This window comes from Platalea leucorodia (assembly GCF_965183815.1).
Source record: "Platalea leucorodia genome assembly, chromosome: 4".
NCBI classification, from domain to species: Eukaryota; Metazoa; Chordata; class Aves; order Pelecaniformes; family Threskiornithidae; genus Platalea; species Platalea leucorodia.
The window spans coordinates 93,789,502-93,810,085 of NC_138826.1; the positions used below are offsets into that span (position 1 = coordinate 93,789,502).

The 20,584-nt window shown below is 40.8% G+C and overlaps 1 protein-coding gene across 1 annotated transcript in view; it reads right to left on the reverse strand.

Annotated features, from left to right (window-relative positions):
• Positions 1–646: 646 nt before the first annotated feature.
• ANO6 (anoctamin 6) overlaps positions 647–20,584 on the reverse strand; it is a gene marked incomplete at its 5' end in the record, with an annotated part of 75,831 nt that continues 55,893 nt past the window's right edge. Inside the window, 10 exons of the mRNA XM_082309135.1 lie at positions 647–1,226; positions 2,164–2,269; positions 2,729–2,928; positions 9,006–9,211; positions 10,015–10,145; positions 13,048–13,145; positions 13,725–13,894; positions 14,773–14,998; positions 16,515–16,592; positions 18,061–18,206. Of these exons, the coding sequence (XP_082165261.1) occupies positions 1,035–1,226; positions 2,164–2,269; positions 2,729–2,928; positions 9,006–9,211; positions 10,015–10,145; positions 13,048–13,145; positions 13,725–13,894; positions 14,773–14,998; positions 16,515–16,592; positions 18,061–18,206 (1,553 nt within the window). The 3' untranslated portion in view covers positions 647–1,034. The remainder of the gene's footprint in view (positions 1,227–2,163; positions 2,270–2,728; positions 2,929–9,005; positions 9,212–10,014; positions 10,146–13,047; positions 13,146–13,724; positions 13,895–14,772; positions 14,999–16,514; positions 16,593–18,060; positions 18,207–20,584) is intronic.

The window sequence follows — 20,584 nt, forward strand, 5'->3', positions numbered from 1 at the left end:
TCAATAGATTCATGGGCTTGTCAGAATTCACTTTATCACGCAATGTTGTATCACAACAGGTCCATTGTTGCACATTCTTCCTATGTTGAAATCTATCAGGGAAGAGCACAGTGCCTCTGGTGTGGGAGAAATGCAAAAGACAGCCCTCCACAAACATTGATTTAGTACGTGAAAAGACTTTTAACAGTCATTACTATTACAGGTAGGAGACCTTCAAGGCTATGGTCATTCAGAGCAGAATGGGCAAGTGAACTAATGAAAGTACATTGACTGGGGAAAGATAAAATGCCTGAGTTTCCTACTCACTGGAGTGCTGTAAAGTCATTTTGCATGCATTGATTTCAAAGGCCATTCTCCTGTTTACACAGAGATTGATGAACAGGATGGGCTTACAGTCCTGCTGCTTCTTGTGATCCAGCTCCATGATTAATTGAAATATCTTGTTATCCATTTAAGTCTCAGTATGCATAGCTAATTCAGTGTAGCACACAACAGTGCTTAGTATGTCAATTCCAATGGCTTAACAACATGATTTTGGGTTGTATTTTCCTTCTCCTTCCTTCATATTTTGGCTTTTCCTCTTCATTTTATAGTTGGGGTTTGCATTAGCAAGTAATCAAAACTCCTTCAGAAGACGTGATGGTATTCTCGCAACAAATCATTCTTGTTCTTAAGGTTTTATTCAAGTCAAACAAGAGATCTAATAGCTGATGCCTAAATAAAGTGGAAAGCACTCTATGTATTTGAGAATTAATCTGCATTGTCTTTTAAGATGATAAATAGTTTTTATCTTCACATGTTAAAAAAATATGTCCTACTAAAGCCGTTTAAAAAATTAATGACTCTTATCTGAGTAGCAGTGGTTGCATTTGTCCAAGGGAAACAGGTAAATGAGGAGGTAACAGTTGCAAGAAACAATGTTTAGTACAGGGAATTAATCCAAAGGGTTTGATTAGCTATTGGTAATATCTGGACAGGTATTAGTTGGCTAAATACTGTTATTCCATATAAAAAAGTACTTATTCAGCTTTAGGTCAGAAAGTGCTGTCTACTCCTTTGATAATTTTGGCTGCTATTTTCCCCATGGTTTTTTTCACAACTTTGAGATCATTCTCATGCAAGAGTTTCTGTGTTAGGTACTTCTCTCGTTTGACCTTGCTCTTGGTCTGTTGTGATACATCCGGAATTATGTATGAAATAATAAACTTCACAAAGTATATGACATGCTGGGGAAGGTGAAAATGAAAAAAATGTCAGTCAGGCTGAACAGGACATTGTTATTATTATAAATGAAATGTCACATTATCTCTTAAGACTCTGAGCTGGTTCTGTACCAGTATCTATCACAGTGGAACAGTATTTTAAAAAGCAGACATGACTAATGAATAGAATAACTGTCTGATAAACAAGAATTTCTGATTTTCTAATCCTGATTTTAACAAGGACTTCTCTGCCTGCTTTGGCAGAACCCTGGTACCCAGTGCTTCCCCCCTGCATGGAAATATTGGTTACAGTTTCTTTTAAAATCGTTTTAGATTTGTTCAAATGACTCTGGGGCAACGGACTTTGCTATGGGAACACTGATCTAACCAGTTGCATGTTTCTGATGACTTCAGTAGTCCCTGGATCAGGCCCTAAGTACATTTTATAATGAAATAATACTTAATACTCCTCTCCCTTCATCTTGGACCAACTCCCATCTTTCATAAGCCCAGATTGTAGCTGCAGAGGAAGGAGCAATTGCTTTTTGATGCTCATCTAGAGACTCACCTCTCGCAGTGACTGTCTTTATACACTTCACTCTGCTAGTGCACATGTATTATGTATATGTATTCATGAGGCTGTGCGCAAACTTCCTCTAAGTATATGTAAAAATATTTTTGGTGTAACTGTCCCTTCTATTTCTGATACTAAAAATAATTTTACAGTTCTTGGGAAAAGAAACTGCAAACATGTGGGGCAATCCTTTGCTGATGTCGTGACTTCAGAGACTTCTTTTTCTAATGGTGCTACACTTTTTATTTACATCTCCCAAGCTCTTGCCCATGCTAGCATACATCGCCAGCTCTGCGAGCTGTGCCTGGACAGAATGTCTTTGAAGGATTTTCTGCATGGAGGGAAGAGAAGTTTGAATAAGTAATGCTCAAAACCCCGTACACTTACCTCCATGACAATGATGAAAGCCAGCTTGGCTGCAATGACATGCCAGTAGTATATGTTATGCTCATATTGGTGCGGGTGACCAGGAGGGTAGCGGAGATCCCGGTACCTGAAAGCAATGTGGGAAAGTCAGGAACTCGTCTCAGGCATCTCTGCAGTAAGGCACTGTGGCCAGAGGATGGAGCAAGACATGGCCCTGCTTAATGCAGCCAGGAACAGTTAGCTGCACGTAACGACAGTAATGGGTAAACTTCGTATCTGCAGAATAAGCTATATTTGGCTGAAAAGTCTTTTTTTTTGCCACTGTATTAAGAATTACTTATAAAAATTTAAAGTGCTTTTTTTTGAAGACTAACAATTATGAGAAAAAGAAAAGAAGTAAGAATTTTCTGAGTAGCACAAACTTAAGGGTGAATACTTCCACTCAGTTCTGCCATTCAAAATATGTTGGCTTTTACTGTGTTTTACCATTTCTTCCTGGATATTATTAACTGAATTAGATGATTTAGATATTAAAAAAAATATATTTATTCTTCTCATTGGAAAAGAATGATTATTTGACACTTGCCTGCATGTTGTTTGGTTCCCAAACCAAGGGGAAAATGGCTTGCTTGCATTCTTGAAGTCTGATATATTGAAGACAGAAAGCGTACTGTTTATATACCCTTTCATAGTGTGACTGCTGTGACTCCCATAAGGAGGGACCGAAAAGGACCAGTAATAAACCAGACGAGGAATCATGTCAGATGTAAAAGCAATTATCATAGCCTGCATTTCAGAAAAAAAAGACAAAAAAGCAGAGTAGCATTTAAGAAATAAGCCTTAATATGTATGGCTTTGCCATATACTTAGTATCTCAAAAGTTACAGTATGAGCTAAAAATAGAAAATATGTGCTTCTTCAGTCAGTGGTTCTCTCCGTAAATGAGCACATAGTCACTCATGGGCATAAAACAATCTTTCTCTGGAATGTGCACTCTATACGGTTTTTAAATTACTCTAGCTCTGCTGGATGCCTTAAAAAAGTTATACTAAAATACAGTTTTTTCCTCATGAGCGTGCAGTGGAGGTCAGCAGCCAAACTCACCTTAAAGTACTCTAAGTACTCTAAGTACTCTAGTAACCTTCAGCAAACGTGCTTGCTGTCAGATGTACTTATGAGATGCTTAAAGAAATCCTGCCTGATGAAACTCATGGAAACAACGGAAGAGTCCTTCAATAATAGAAAATTAAATTCACCAGGAAGCCTGAGGTTTGAGTAAAAGAATGAAATAAATTATATATATAGCTGATGCATCTCTGACCCTAGAAACATCCCACTCTTTCTGAGGTGCTAGCCAGCCCAAGTTCATCTTGGCAGTTGTTGCCTCATAAGTTTCAGTGTCAGTACATGTGGAAACTGCTCTTGATGCCAAGATAATTTTTTTAGTAGCAGCTGCATAGTGCTGTTTTACATATGACGTGACCATTTGTTTTTATCTTGCTCCCAAGAGAGTCCCTGTCCTACTCAGTCTGCTAGTCACAAACTGGGTAGGAAATTGGATCCGTGGGTTTGTTGTGGGAAGTCTTTTCTAAACTCATGAACTTCCCAAAACATCTTATTCTGGAGGACAGGTTAGCTATGTTTAATCCAATCTCCTCCTCTGCTATTGCAAATTCAAAAGGTTTCCCTGTGAGGAAGACTTTCCACTGGCAAGATCTCCAGCTGAGTGCCCAGCAAGAGGCTGCCCAGCCAACTCATGACAACAGGCGTCTCTGGTGTCCAGCACCGAGGAAGGAGGGACGAGCTGCACTCCAGGGCTGAAAGAGAAGTCTTTTGTCCCATGGCAGGGGAAAAAAACACTTGACAATAAGGATGGAAAGAACCAGGGCAGAGACATGGAGGAGAAAGGTGTGAAGGAGGGATCTAATGGGACCAAGGGGAGGGAGGTTTAGGCAGAGATGCATAAAATGGGCAGAAAAAAAGCCATAGGAAAGGTGCGGGACAGAGGAAGGGGCAAAGTTAAGCAGTAATGGGTAATAGAGGAGCATAAAAGCTAGCTAATATCTGTATTTTATTCCCCTTCATGCCAGTCTGTGATTCATGCAGCCTTTATTTCCTTATTTTCATGAGATGAGGCAAAAATTGTCCACCTTCGTGCAGCATTCCCAGCAAGACAGCCCCAACCTGAGGAGGTATTTCTAACAGTTGAAAAAAAGGGAAGGGGAAAGAGGAGAAAGGTGAAAAAAAATGCAGACACCTCTTCTACAGTTCCTCAAACAACACTTTGGTGGCAGTGCTAGCTAAAACAACCACCATCTCTCCTGCCTCTGCCCCTAGCAGTCACTCATGCATTCATGCAGCTGTGCAGCAGATCAGATCATGGCACCGATCTGGCAGGGAATCCCGGCCGGATCCACTCCCTGATCTGGTTCATCATGTGGTTGTCAAAGTGCTGGTGCCAGAACAACACAAGAGACAGCAACAAGGGGAAAAGACAGGGAAGGGAAGGGGCAAGGAGCTGAGAAGGGTGCAAGACCCACCCCACCTCAAGTAGCACCACTGCCAAATGTTGAACACTATTCTAATGTCTTACCTTTTGAGTTAGCTTACTTTGAAGTACCTGAGAAGTCAAACTCGAGTTAAGCAAAAATTGCAGAAAAAAGACTTAAGATTGAGACTGTGGTCCAAAACCTATATTTCGTTCTCCAGAATAGTGTTACAATTGAGTTCAGTTGAGAGAAAGTTAATTTGGTTTGATGAGAAAGAAGAGGGAGGCACCCTAAGACTAAAATAAACTCGTTTAAAATTTTCAAGGATAAGTTTTTTTCTGTACTGTACTCTTGTTTAAATCTAATGTAGTTGGCATGCACTTTTAAAAACTGTTTTTAAGCATTACATGCCAGTGTGCAATGAAGTGAAAATTATGTGTTGTTTATATTTACACGCAGAGTAGGTGGTTTTGGCTGACAAGAAATATATATTACTGTGTCTTGCAGTTGCAGGGAAAAGACCTCACCTAAATTACTCTGTTTTCAACTGAAGTACAAGCACAGAAAGTTTTAGTTAAATATAATTTCTTTCTGTTCATTAGCTCATCCAGTCAGACCACAAATGAACTAATAGCAACTGAACAGTAAGGCAAAAAATTCCCTTCTCCCTTTGGACCAAATGAGTTTGATGCTGCTTCTGTGTATCATTTAGAAAGATGCTAGAATATGGTATTTACACAACTTAATATTTGCTCTTACTGATTTTTTTTGCAAGGCCCCAGGTCTCTCATCATTCTAAATCTGAACCCTGTCCCACTCTCTTCCCTCTCTCGGAATGATCTCCAGATGTGCTCCAGAGAGCTGCAAGGACAGAAATACGAAAGCTAATCCTACGGCATCCTCTCAAAGGAAAAACTTCTTTTCTCCTGACTTATGGGCTGCATTTCAGAGTATTGCACTGGAGGACTACAAACAAATAGCACATTCTCTACTTCCGAAGCTTTACTGCAAACTTTTCCATTTATACCATAACTAATTAAAATCAGTCTTCAAATCAACAACAGATGCTTTGGTATCATGCAACAGCAAGTCCAGTGCCTGAGCAGCAAGTTGCAAAACTGGTAGTTTTGTGCAAAAGTTGCTTGCAAGCTACTAGCAGGTGTTCCAAAGGTAATGCATGAAGGAGAAGATGATACACTACCCAAGACTAATCAGCTGTAACAAGTCACAGAGAAGAGAAGAAACAGTTTCTGTGTGCTAAGGAAAAATCAAGGAAGGGATAGTAAAGGAAAGACTGGTGGCCTATACTAGATCCTGGATGTCAAACAAGGATGAAAACAGCATTTGATCTAGTGTATGGCTTTATAGCCCATACTTCATTAGCAAGAAATACTGATCTCTTTGAGGTCCTTACAACACCTGCAGCAGGGCCTTTTGAACACCACAGTCTCCGGTGCTGTGCCCCTCGCATGCTAACAGCCCCACCGATGTCAGTGGCAAAAATGCACTACATTCAAACTGACAATAACTCTTTCTAACGTCTGAGACCTCCAGAAAGGGTGACTCTAACAGAAACATGCCTGCAGTTAACAGTTACATGAACATTGGGATTCAGTGCCTGTCAAGGAGGACAGAGAGTAAAACCAAGCTGTCAATATACTTTTGCACATTGAGGACTCCATGTTTTCAGCAATGCCTTGAGGAGTACAGCACATAAGGAGGAATTTGGAGTGAAAAAAGGTTGCAAAGCTCTGATTAGCCTCAGGTGAGTTGCGGATGGGTAGCGATCGACACCTAGAACTATTGCTGGCTCATTTTTCTGCAGAATCTAGAGCAGGGCATGAATACATTCCTAACAGAAGCCTACACATGTCTGAGTCACTTTAAGGTCACCAAAGCCACTTTAACTCCACCCTGAATATCATAAGGACTATGACTAAGGTGCTCGTAACAATGTTTTAAAGTAATCTTAAGATGTATATCCAACTTTTTATTTCATAGTGGTATTACCAGACCCAGCTGGATTGACTAGGAAAGACAGTTAGCTTATCCAATAGCATAACATATTTGTTTTTCTTCCAGGGCACCAGAAGCTTCTTTGCCTTTTATTTTACAAGTTTTGTATCAGCATAGTTCAGAAAAGGATATTGATGCACCAATAATGTTACCTCTACTTTACTATAGCTCTGCTTCTTTGGGAATTTGCACTAACTCCATAATTTGCTGGGAGAGTTATCATTAACAATTTTTTTACACAGGCACTGAAACAAAAGAGCCCCAAAGTATCTCTGGTGCCACCTGACATTTCTAACAGTCTGAACATGTGTTACCAAAGTTGCATCATTTTTGGTTTAAATTTTAACACCAGATTTACTAGTAGGCCTTGGATGTTTCACATGCCTATGGAGCAGCTAGATTTATGTTTGGCTTGCTTCAGCAGAGCAGTGTGAAACAGCTGGAGCATATGCTTTAGCTTGTTGTCTGTCTCCCAGATTCTCTTGCAAATTTTCCATCTTCGAGTTTCCTTTTTTCTTCTGACATTTCTCTGTGCTTAATTTTCTGCCTTTATGTCCTCCTGAGTCTCCTCTCTACATTCTAGCTATGTTTAGCATACCTGTTGAATTGCTATAGTGCAAAATAAAGTTCTGAAAAAGAATAATGGACATTTTGGGAGACCTTCAAATACCTGAAAATACATCTGGTAGCTGAGGCTGACGCATAAAATTTTCCTAATCACTGAAATCCACCCTGGACTCCTATTTCTATATGGTACCACCCCCAACCCCCAAAATAATGAAAACAAGCTGCTGAGAAGATGATAACCCAATAGGCAGTCAGGTCATGGAAGCTCATCTTCCCATTCTTTGAAAATAGCCTCGTCCTTCTGGGGGCAAAACAAAGACTTTTAAAAGTGGAGGAAAAAAGAGAGAGCAATATGCAGGGACACTCATCTGTGTGTAGGAAGAGAAGGTGCACGTACCTGTCACATTATTTCTGAAAAGCAGAACCCCTGGGGGTGAGACCCCAGACCAGCCAAGCACCTAATGACTATAGAAGGTGCCCGAGATACAAGAAAATAAGTTCATAACAAACCCTTATTTAAGTAAGCCCATATTTAAATAAGACCTTATTTAAATTTGAATTGTTCTTTTACTTGAAGTAAGTCCCCTAACTATGTGGTTAGTATCTATGGTAGAGTGCTCAGCTCCATCTCCCCCCTCTTACCCAAAGTCCACCATTCTCCAAACAGGCAGAGCCTCCTGTAAAATCTTGGGCTAAGCCGAACTCTTGTCTTCAGACTCAACTGCTTTGTCCAGAAACTGAGCGCAGTAAGGTACTGCTACTGCAAGGATGAGGTCCTGGAGGAAGTGACTACCTTTAAGTGTGTAAGAAGGAATCCCTGATCTCACTGATAACAGCAGAAAATGGTGACCTTGTTGAAAAAAGCTATTAACCATAGACAGTCTGTGGGGTCACTGTCCCTGCAGAGGAAAGCAGTGGTCACTGCTCTTTTGGGAAAGGCCAGCAGTAGGAATTTTTTGAAAGGTAATACATATTAGCTACTGTTTAAGAATAAGCAATCAAATAAATCACAGTGGTGAAGTCCAACGGATTATTTTTCTCCCCACAATGCAGCTTATGTGTAAGATCTTGGTGAATTAATGATATAGGAAATTTGAAAAGTCTGAATTTCATTGTTAGAAGTATATTCATCAGGAAAAAAAAAGTTTTTCTAAATATTTTACAGAAACTTTTTTAAAATTTAATTTTAAATCCAACTGAAAAAGATTAATTTGCAAATTCTCAGAAAATTCATTCTGATCTCAAAAGGTAAGTGCTGCGATTTTGAGCACACATTGTATTTTTAAGTACACAAGAAAGAAGCTGAATTTCTGTTTGAAGTGCAAAATTTATTAAAGCCAAATTCAAATATGAAGGCATGACCATAAAAATTGTAACAATTAGAAGCAACAATCAATTATAACTTAGTTAAGCTGCAACCGAATTTTTTCAAAATTCATGCATTTAGCTGTAGGCTGTCCAAAAAGATCTCTGTACTATGTGCTATAATTTTAGGAACGACGCACTATAGTCTTCATATGTAAAAGAGTTTTCTGAAGACTCTAGCGACTCTAAATATGATTTCTTTTCTTTAGATATAATATTTTAGACAGTAGCCATATTCTGTTTCCAAAACATCTGGAAAGTAACTGAGAGCCTATTTCACAGGGGCTAAAGTCTTAAGAGACTGATGCTCGTAATGCATTTAGGATCATTTAAGTGCTACATTGCCACATATGGCGTTCCCACGTTTGGTAGTAACACCTGCCGTGAAGGCATTTTACCTTTTGCAGTTGTTGGCCCAGTACTTACATTGGTGACCACTGCCAGAATGGCTATGCCTTGCATGATGGGCTGCCAGGCGCCGATGTCTTGTGCCTTCTGTGGAACCATGCGCCTGAACTGGGTCGTCAGCTTCCAGGCATCCAACCGGATTTCCAACATGTTGTTGATAAGAGCCAGAAGAGGAGCCAGGGGGAACGATGCGACAAACAGAGTGACAAAGCCAAACTGTATAACTGTCAAAGGGAGAGGTTACATACATTGATGAGGCTTTCACTTACTGGAGATAGATAAGCATATATGAGCACGTATACTTTATATACTGCAACTGTCGGAGACGGAGACAAGAAAGAGTAGCTGAGTTCCTAGCAAATCTTATGTATGAGAAGATAGGAGCGCAACAGTACTAAAAAAACCTGCTAGGTGGAGGGACAGGAAAATGCTACAAGTCACAACACACCAAGAGGAACTATTCAGGGTATTTAAACATCCATTTCTTTCTTACATCTTCAACATGAAGACTTGGAAATCTAATGATTATCCGTCTCAGTGCTGTGCTAGAAAGCCCGAACTAACAATGATGTTATTGGTGTCTGGGTGCTGCCACAAGTACGCTGGCAATGCTGTGACAGAATGGATGGTGGCAACAAACCAGAGATCTGCCAGCTCCCATGAGACCAGTGACAAGTACTGGTGACTGCAGATCCCCGGCAGAGCAGTCCAACACAGGGCTCTGCTGTACAACACCAGAACATGGCCGTGGTCTGCCTTCTGGATGCATTTCTCAGAGGACAAGGCAAAGAAGCAGCAGTTCTCCTTGTACAATCACATGCTGTTTCCTAGTTATAAATTGGATTGAGGCGTAGCTGCTTAATAAAAGCTTGCCAAACTATCTATAATGGCTCATTAAAACTTGTCTTGGAAAACATTCACGTCTCCTCTGTCTACAAACTTATTAAGCATTGCTTGTACGAAGATTTTCTTTAGAGCATGTTTGTATCCAGCAGTGATAGTGAATCCAAACTAAACTGCCACTTACCCATTTCAAGATACTCATAAAACAGTCCAAGTTTTCCAATGGGCTGCAGGTGGTAGTCCTGTTCCCAGCGTGGAACAACTTTTTCTGATCTGGCAGCTGCGCAGTATCTTCCGATTAGATTCTTAACCCAACTATCAGCCAGGGAGAAAAAGACGACTAACATTGGTAAAATAACCTAAAAAGTTCAGTAAATGGAAAAAATTGACATTTGTGCTGTTATAGCTTTGAACAGTGGATTTAGTTATTCTTCAAACACGAGTATAATCTTCTGTTTCCTTATCCTGAAAGCAGTTATTTATAACCATAAATAAGAGTGTAAAAGGGAAATATATTAGAATCATAGTGATTTATACTTACAGTTGTAAGTATAAAGTTGTACAGGTGAATGACCACATAAAATTCAAGGTAATAAAAAATCGAGTTAAATGTAGGCCTGTGGTTATACAGATTAATTCCTTTTGATCACAAAATTCACAGAATCATAGAATGGTTGAGGTTGGAAGGCACCTCTGGAGGTCATTTGGTCCAACCCCTCCTTGCACAGGCAGGGCCACCTAGAGCTGGTTGCCCAGGATCATGTCTAGACGGCTTTTGAATATCTCCAAGGATGGAGACTCCACAACCTCCCTGGCCAACCTGTGCCTCTGCTCAGTCACCCTCACAGTAAAAACGTGTTTTCTTATGTTCAGAGGAAACCTCCTATGCCCATGCCCATTGCCTCTTGTCCTTTCACTGGGCATTAGTCACTGAGATTAGTCTGGCTCCCTCTTCTTTACACTCGCCCCTCAGGTATTTGTACACATTGATGAGATCCCCCCTTAAGCCTTCTCTTCTCCAGGCTGAATAGTCCCAGCTCTCTCAGCCTCTCCTCATATGTGAGGTGCTCCAGTCCCTTAATCATCCTTGTGGCCCTTTGCTGGACTTTCTTCAGTATGTCCATGTCTCTTATACTGGGGGGCCCAGAACTGGATACAGCACTCCAGGTGTAGCCTCCCCAGTGCTGACTAGAGGGGAAGGATCACCTCCCTCGACCTGCTGGCAACACTCCTCCTAATGCAGCTGAGGATACCATTAGCCTTCTTTGCCGCAAGGGCACATTGTTGGCTCATGTTGAACTCGGTGTCCACCAGGACCCCCAGTCCCTTTTCTGCCAGGCTGCTTTCCAGCTGGGTGGCCCCATACTGGTGCATGGGGTTGTTCTTCCCCAGTTGCAGGACTTTGCACTTCCCCTTGTTGAATTCCATGAGGTTCTTGTCAGCCTATTTCTCCAGCCTGTCAAAGTCCCTCTGGGTGGTAGCACAACTCTCTGACTTACCAGTTTTGTGTCATCAGCAAACTTGCTGAGGGTACATTCTGTCCCCTCATCCAGATCATTAATGAAGATGTTAAACAGGAGGGGACCCAGTACTGACCCCTGGGGTACAGCGCTAGTGACTGGCCTCCAACTAGACTTCACGCCTCTGATCACCACCCTCTGGGCCTGGCCATTCAGCAAGTTTTGAGTCCACCTCACTGTCTGCTCATCCAGCCCATACTTCAGCAGCTCCCCTATGATGCTTTTACGGAAGACAGCGTCAACAGCCTTACTGAAATCGAGGTAGACAATATCCACTGCTTTCCTCTCATCTACTGAGCCAGTCATTTCATCACAGAAGGGCAGCAGGTTGGTCAACCATGACTTCCCCATGGTGAATCCATGCTGACTACTCCTAGTGACTTTCTTGTCTTTTATGTGCCTGGAAATGGTTTCCAGGATTAGCTACTCCTTCACCTTCCCAGGGATTGATGTGAGGTTGATCTTCTCATCTGAAAGGCTTGCATGAGAATTTAAGAAAACTGATCAATTTGCTGTAGCCATTTTCAGCAGCCAAAGAACCATATTCAAAAAAAGGGAGGTGGGGGGGAATGTCTATCAACAGAGAAAAAAACCCAAATGACTCTCTTTATACTTGCAGAGATGCAGAATGAGAGAGCAAAGAACCAGATCCAGAAGTGATACCCAGCATTTCAACACCTAAATGTTACTTGGCACCCTGGGAAGTAAATTAAAAATTCTGGTCACATGAATATATTTCCTGTATGCAGAAGGGGGAGTCAGTTGCCTATGGCTGGAGCTGACATCTGCAGGCATGCTCAGTGTAGGGACTGTTCCCCAGGTAAAAGAAGATGTTGAAAAGAAGGACGGGTCTACAGGTCCATCCTGCAACCAGCAGCATATATGGAGCATCGGGGTCTGGAGGAACTGTATCTCAGCAGAGCACCCTAGCCTCAACCCTACACAGTATTTACGACACGCTTTGAAGTGGGGTCACTGTGCAGCAAAGGAGCACAATTTGTGGGCTTGGAAGAACCACAGCCAGAGGGAATACAATGCTGTGAGCTGGTGCTTATGGCATTCAGGAGGGCATGAGCAAACTGGGAGTTCCCTACTCCAAGCAACATAACAGCCACTGATCAGCATAAAATAAAGAATAAGTCCTGGGAGAAGGAACAGAGTCCCAGATAGCATCTTAACCTAAATCAAATGGAGGGCATTCCTGGTTAGCACTTTGCTTATTGTTTACATTAAAACGTGACCTTCCAAAGATCTGCCCCACTGAAAGAGAACGTATAGGCACTATGAATGTCAAATATGACTGTAAAACTAAATGAGTTAAATTAGTAACTTATGTATGATTTTTAAAAGCCCAGTATATAACAACAAATCATTCCACTCAATATTGAGCAACAGTATTTAGTTTAATATTTTCAGAGCTTCTATTCTCTCAGTTTTAAGTATCCAACCTGAAACACACTGAGTCTGATTTGCAGAGGAAGGAAGCATTTCTGATTAGAACTAAAATCAGTCAGAACGACAGAGATAGGAGCTTGGAGCTACCAGACCGAAAACATCCAAACTGTCTAAAAAGGCCCCAAAAGACTAGTCTTATTCTTTTAGAATACAATACGCGCCTACCAAATGCCTGAATGCATCAAGCAAAAGCAGTATCTTTCAAATATGAAAGAGCAGAGTACTTAATCGTTTGAACTTACGGAAGAAGCACTTCTTGAATGTTGTTCCAGATTGCTTTACCTCCTACTATGATGGCAAGCTGAGTTGTGAGTTCGAGGAGACATCCGCCTGGATCACACTGAAAGTTGGGAGAGACATGAAAAATTTTTAAAGTTGGGTAACTTTTCAGGCACGAATGAAGCATTTAAAATAATGCATTCCTGTTTTATTATGATAACATTTCTTAAAGCAATGCAAGAAGAGTATTTAGGCAAACCGTTCCAATAATGTATGCAAAAGCCAATTCCAGGTCACATATGGTCATATATGGTAGGTTGACAGGACACTAGTGAAAGAGTGAAATACCAGGTGAAGTCATGCAGCTTTGTACTGTGCTGTCACCAGGCGAGGGTCACCCAGCAGAATAGGAATGCTTCTACTGGTGTTCTCCCCTTCCCCTCTGTGCTGATTCACAGGCTGTTGGACCATGGGAAAATAAGCCTTTCTGGGTATGCCTAGTACATTTCTAAGCCCAAGTGATCTTGTGTCATAATCATTTATGCTAAGGGTTACTAAGGAGGCAATTGGCTTGGGAGGCAGTCACTTTTTGAACCTCATGTTCACTATGTACAACTATGTTGCACACTCCTAACTGCAGCAGAATACCTGGACTAATGGCTCCTGCTGTGTAAAAGCAAACACTATCGTACATTCTTACCTCTTCATTGCGATACTTTCCTAGCCAATAAACTGGATTTCCAGGGTAACCTACAAATTTACCCTTAAAGAAAGCTATGTAGAAGCATGAAGAATAGTAGTTGACAAACTGGAACAAGAACATCTTTGTGGTCAGACTGTTTTCGTAATCGGTCTGTGTCCTTGGAAGCTCTGCAATTGAAAAAAAATAAATGAAAAAAAAAAAAGCCAACCTCCAAGTAACCTACAAGCTGCTTTAGAGCCTCACCTGGAAAAGTATGTGTATGCCTTGTATTCCTTAATATGACTGAGAACATTATGAATTAGATTGTACATAATCCCCATGTATACTGCAACCATTATGCTAATTCTAAAACTATATGTGTTGTAAAAAGGAAAGAACTTGTTCCCTGACAATAAAGAAAATGAACAAGCAAAAATTCTGATAACTCAGGGAAAAAAAAGCACCCAAATCCAGCACACTCAGGAAAGATGCAAATGTAACACTTTGAACTGATGAAACAGTATTAAATGAAACTATATTAAAACACTGCACTACTTCACACATCTGAGGTAAAATAGCTACTTTAATGTCGATGGCTTGGATATAAAGAATAATAATATTTGTGACTGTTTATCTATTTAATAACATGGGAATGGTATCTAGCTTTGGAACAGTGACCTTATTTCATTTATTTACAAGAAAATAGCTATTCTCCCCATAAACAAAAGCTAATGTAATTGAATGCGTTATGCGTTACTGATCTGTTTTCATAAAGCTTGGTTATTATAGTAATTTTATTTGCTTTGTCTGTTTCACAAGCACAAAACTGTAAACAATTGATCTTTCATGCTGGCTATACACTGAGTTTTCAGGCAAAGAGCTGAATATCATATTCCTTTGATATTGAGATCTGTATTTGAAAATTTCTAGATAGTATTGTATGATTTGGTGGGAAAATTCTGAAATATGCGGTACAGGTGTTCATTTATTGGATTTCTTATTATACATATAAATGCTATTTTAAAAGTTTTTTTAAGTTTCTATCTGAGGTACAGTAGCGGCATACCGAAGTCAGTAATCAGGATTGCCACTTTTTCATAGATGACATTGAGAACCATAATGACTATAAAGCTGATGAGCGAAGCAGTTACTGAAGTGGCTGTCTGTGGAGTCAGGTACTTGCGGATCGCCTCTGTTCTGTTAATGTGCTGTGACAACGTTGCAGAAAACACCAGGAAAACTGAGAGCCTGTAGACAATGATTCCAATAACTGAAGCAATAATCAAAAGAATCTGCCAAGGGAATGCAAAACAGATGTTAATATTGAACCACTGGCTTTCGGAAAAAGTGGGTTTGAAATACTTTTTACAACAGGCAAAAGGCAACCGATTGTGTGCCTGTCATTCCATCGCGTAAGGTGAGTGTGAGAGGATGCTCAAATAAGATAGAAGGCAATAAATTTAGAATCCATAAAAGAAGCCTTTTTTTCATGCAGCATGGTCAATCTGCAGGAAAGAAAAAAGATGGTCTGGTTTATGACTAATAACAAAGTTTGTACCGATGCGAGGGAAGATAATGGGATGCGTAATCAAATCTTACACCTCGAGGCACGTGATGGAAGAAATCTCCCTCTTTTGACATTGGGCAATTGGCAGGATGGCAAATGTACTAGCAAGTCTGCATTGATTATGGAGGGGGCCGTACCTTCTCTTTCACATGATAATGTTACAGACTACAGACCCCAGACCCCTCAAAAGAATAAACAAATTTTAAACCAAGTCATGTAATCTGCAGGAGTTGTAATAATGATCCATGCACCCCGTCTTGCTTGCCATCTCCTCTCTTCCTGCTTCTCCTCCTGCTTTTATTTCTTCCTAGTTCTCTAGCTATTATTCAGATTGAGGTCCGCAGAGCTGTGAATCTTTTTTTCCCTGTCTCTGCAAACTGCCGTGAATCCACCTACCGACCCCCTCCGTGCACATAATAAGGAAAGTGCAGTAACACAAATCACAAACCCAGACCAAACCTCTTCAACCTGAAGTCCTGCCTATGTAAATCCAACAGCAAGCAAGTATTCTTTCCTTTGTCTTTCAGACATGTTAACGTTGAGGTTCTCCTGGGCTGCCAGCCACCACTCTATCTCCTATCTATCTCCTATCACCTAGGATGAGGTCTTTTCCAGCCGCTCTTTGTGCTACAGGTGAGAAGGACACACAGCATGCTAAGACACTGAGCTTTTCAAGGTGACCTCTCTGGGCATGCTCACCATGTTAGATACTGTTTCATGGGTGACTGGACTGCTTTCAAGTTTTAGTTGTAATTAAAGCAGCAGCTCTGGAAGATTAGAGAGCACCCAGCTTTGCTCCGTTAAGTGAAACGAAAAACCTGAAAGAAGCCCAGGTCTGTGAGATGCGATATTGAAGCAAACGGCTGGAACAGGTAGGAGAGAAACTGGCAGGGAGGAGAGCGTATAAACCAAAGTCTTTCGTCTGCTCCCCCACAAAAGCAAAGACATTTATCTTAAAATAATGAGGGAAAAAACAATGGACCACATTCACAAGCATAACTCACAAGTTATACCTGCAGGATATTTTGACGTATTTTCTATTGACTGTACGCTAATGAGTATTCAGTGACTACAGTTACCTTCTCCATGTGGGTCCATAGGTTATGGACTTGGTTTACGCATCAGGTGGAACTCCAACTGAACCTGTTCCTTTGTTACCTTTTGTTCAGTTCAGGAGGATCTTTTTTTTAGACACTTACTAAAGGAGTGAATTATGAGGTGAAAGAATAAGAGAACTTTACCCAGAAGAAGACTGCACTTGTACAGAAAGTCATCCGTATGCACTTCCCACAGGCAGTGTATGGCACATGTTCTTCTTGCTGTAACAGATTTAGAAACAGATCAAGGATGCATCCAATCTTTTCTTCATATTTTTTGGGTGCTGCAATTAAACCCTTTATGATTTTGAGGGCAGAAAAAAGGAAAGAAGTCTCTGGTTTTCTTTCCTTTCCTGCTTTGTGGTCCTGGAAACTCACATTTAGTCAGGATTTCAAAAGTCTTGCCTGATTACATGTGTCTTTTTTTTTGCTGCCCATTCCAAGATAAATATGACTTCCATAGAGGCTGAGTGTCCTCAGCTCTTACTGACTTCAGCTATGACAGGGTGCGTAGTCCTTTTCAATGGATGCATCCTTCTTGACTGATCATGACATCCAAGGCCATTAGCTTTCAAACCTCATTGGCTAAAATTAGCAGACACTAAAATTTTGGTCCTTGATCTCTGCAATTTCTCAATTTATCCCATGGAAACAATGGGATGACTTTCCCAAGGAAAATACCTACCTCAATGTGGTGGTGTGAAAATTCACTGAGTCCTTATAGGTTCTCTGAGAATCTAAATCATTATGTTTTAGCATATTCTTCACTCTTTGAGCTGCCTGAAAGGAACTTTCTAGCTGTGACATTATACATTAAAGGTGGCATAGGTTTATAAGCTTTTAAAAAGAACCAGGTTTTGTGTAGTATGAGATATAAAAAGAAGATCTATATAGGATAGTTTCAACTATGGCAGTTAATTTTGAAACTTTTCAAGTGCCCTCTAATAAACATTCATACAATGTGGATGGAACGTGAAAGCAATGCAAATGATCAGATAAACGCCAGAGTAATATATTGACAGAGAATAGTAAAAAGTGAAGCTGAGCTGGAGTGAGCTACAGAAGCTAAAGCTACCCAAAATGTATAATAAATAGAGATCTAAACTAAGATCCTCATAAATATGAATCCTATTTCATTGAAATGAGGATTATCCTTGTCCCTGTGAGTTTGCTGTTATTAATCGTAATTGCATGCACATGCACTTAGCAACAATACCTATTTATACATGTTTCAAACAGAAACATCTTTGGTTAAAAAAACAGTCTTGGCATGATATATAATGTTACATCTTTCCCTCTATTTCCCTTTTTTCCTCATGCATTCTTACGAAAAGATAGCAAATGCTCTGTGATCTTGGCCTCTGGCAGCAACACCAAATTGTTTCTTTGGGTATTTAATAAAGTAGACTTAGTCTTCTAAGCTGGGGATGATGCCTACTTCTGTTTATTTATGACACGGGAACCTCCAAGCTACTCAAACGGGCAACTACTTTAAGGTGTCTACAGTTAGGTATAAATTCTCTCCCACACATCTGTACTTTATAAGTCCACTATTTCCAGGCCAGGTTATCAACTCGCCTTAAAGCACTGCTGATTTATACTGCTCCAGTCTAGATTCACCATTTTCATAGTCTCCTCTCACAACATGTCTATTGCAGTAGCCATCACCAGTTATCAAAATATTCCTTACCTGTGTGATTTCATTCATTACTACATGAGTGCACCGAGCTTCATACTCTGGGCGAACTTGTTCTTCTTGCTCTAGGTACTCAACTGTGTCCCATTCATACTCCAGTTCAGCCTGCCGTCGCTTCCAAAACTCCAAAAACAAAGTAACTATCCAGAAGAAAAACAAAGTGAGCAATACCATGTGAGTGCTGGACACTGCTTGACCCCCTGGGCTATAACACGTGGCTCGGTTTTCCATACAGATTTCCACAGACATGGAACAAAACCCTTATTGGCTAATGTGACAGTGAAAATAACTGGATCTACTTCTTTATGCAATTATTGCTTTCGATATATATGTACTTTAATAAGAGAAACCTAGGGTAAATGGCGCTGTAGGTACATGCTAAAGAATAAAGATAAATTTATTTGCTTTCTGCTTAAGGCTAGAATACGAGCACTTTGGATTTCATATGATAGACTGCTTTTGAAAAAGTTTATCACGGGATGTGTAAGAAAGCAAGTTGGTTGAATAGGTGAAGACAAAATGCTGGAGAGTGCAGGACTTCTGGAAAACAAGAACTCAGTATGCCAAAAATTGCCACAAGGAAAAGCCCATGTTCTTTCAGTCTGCAATTTTTGTGCAGACAAATTATGAGTTTGCAAAATACAAGAACCAATGATGGTTCAGGTAAAGCAGCTGAAGCATAGATAACTTTCCTCCTCTGCTAGCACGAACCTGAGGGGCTGCAGCTCTTTTTGCATGGCATGGAGCTTAGAAACTCTCTGGGCTGGGTCAGCAGTTTCCCTGGACTGTGCTCCTACAACTGGAAACACTGGGGGACCAAGTACACAGATGCCTAAGTGGTACTGGCTAGACATGAATCCAGCCAAACTCATTACCTTGGCCTGAGACATGATGCAGGTAGATCTGGCAGCAGAGGCAGTGACAGACCCAGCTGAGAAGGCTGGGAGGAGCTCAGGATGATGGGTGTCAGTACCACGCTCCCCAATACACCTGGGTCCTTTATTACTGAAGACAGTGCATCCTTAGATTAAGTGGTGTGGCTCTGCAGCACTGCCTCCAGGAGGAGTTAGTAGCCCATCACCGCACTCCTCCTTACTCCCATTTCTGGGAGTAATTAACCCTAAAAGTGTTTTTTTTCATTAGTTTGGCCCCTCATCCTGAATGACGAAACATCAATGGCATGCAGTTACAAGTCCAAACATTAAAGGTTATTTCCAAAATCAGGTGTGGTCAACAAACCCCAAACTGAAGCATTTAAAAACCAGAAAGCTCCACGGGATGGGCTGTGAGATGACCTTGGCATCTGCACACAGGCAAAACCCCAGGAAACCCTCCTCCCCTGGTTATTCGGGGGCCTCTTTCACAAGGACTTCTCAGCTACCTCATGCTTAGAAGCACAAAGGCCATTCCAGGCAGTGGGCCGGAGGATCACATCTGCCTTCTGCAGAGCAAGGAGATTAGTCTTCCATAAACCTCTAACTGCTGCTCAGCCCAAATCACAATAAGCTATAGGCTATCCTGATTTGCTCCAGCTGCAAATCCAGCTGCTGCTGGGGAGTCCAGAAGTGCAGGGCCTCCTTCTGTGATAGCCTCTGTTCTAACAGTGGAAGAAGGGCACATAACATGGGGACAGCTCTCTCAGCCCCAACACAAAGAAAACTTCTACTAGCTAAAGTAAGCCAGCAGCCAAGTTGCGTCTTTCAGAGTAGGGAAGGAGCTGCTGTTGGATTTGACATTTTCCTTTTATTTTGAAGCAGCATTTTTTTAACAGTGGAAGCAAATGATGTTTCAGAATCAGGAGATCCGAGCACTAATTCCACCTCAAATTGGTAATTTGTGGTATCCCCTTTCATGTGTCCCTCAACACTGCCACCCAGTATGGCCCAGGTATTCTGTCTCTGAAGCTGTGTCACCAAGAACTGAAAAGAAATGCCTCCATTGGAGAACCTTTGTTTCTTTAACTGATCTTGTTCAGGGAGAGGATCCAGTGATGGCAGCAAGTGAAGTGGAAGCTGCCTCTTATTCATGACCTTTGCCAATCTAGTCATACCATTGTGGGAGAAGTAGCAGAAGTGTTGGTCCAGAGCATTAATGTATAGAGGGCTAATTTCTGAGGCCAAATTCCCTAGTGTTTTATAGTGCTTTAAGATCTTTGAAGGGAACACACTAAAAAAAAAGGCAATAATTAGAAGTGTATTGATGATAATGATGCAATAATATATCTAAAAATTTAATATTATTTTAATTTGGACCAGGAGGTCTACAAAAGTATTAGAGCACCATGAAAATTACAGCTGGAATTGCACCAGGACCATGGGTCATTTGGATTCAGTACAATTTTGACTGAATTTCTGTAATACAATTCACCTCTTTATATAGGGGACTTATGACAAGAATACTAATAGACCTTGCAGCCATCACTATAACCATGCAGCTTAACTTTGTAATTATTACTCCTGGAACCATTCTTCAAAACAGGAAACACAAGTTTAATTAAAAAGCAAACTGCAAATAAATT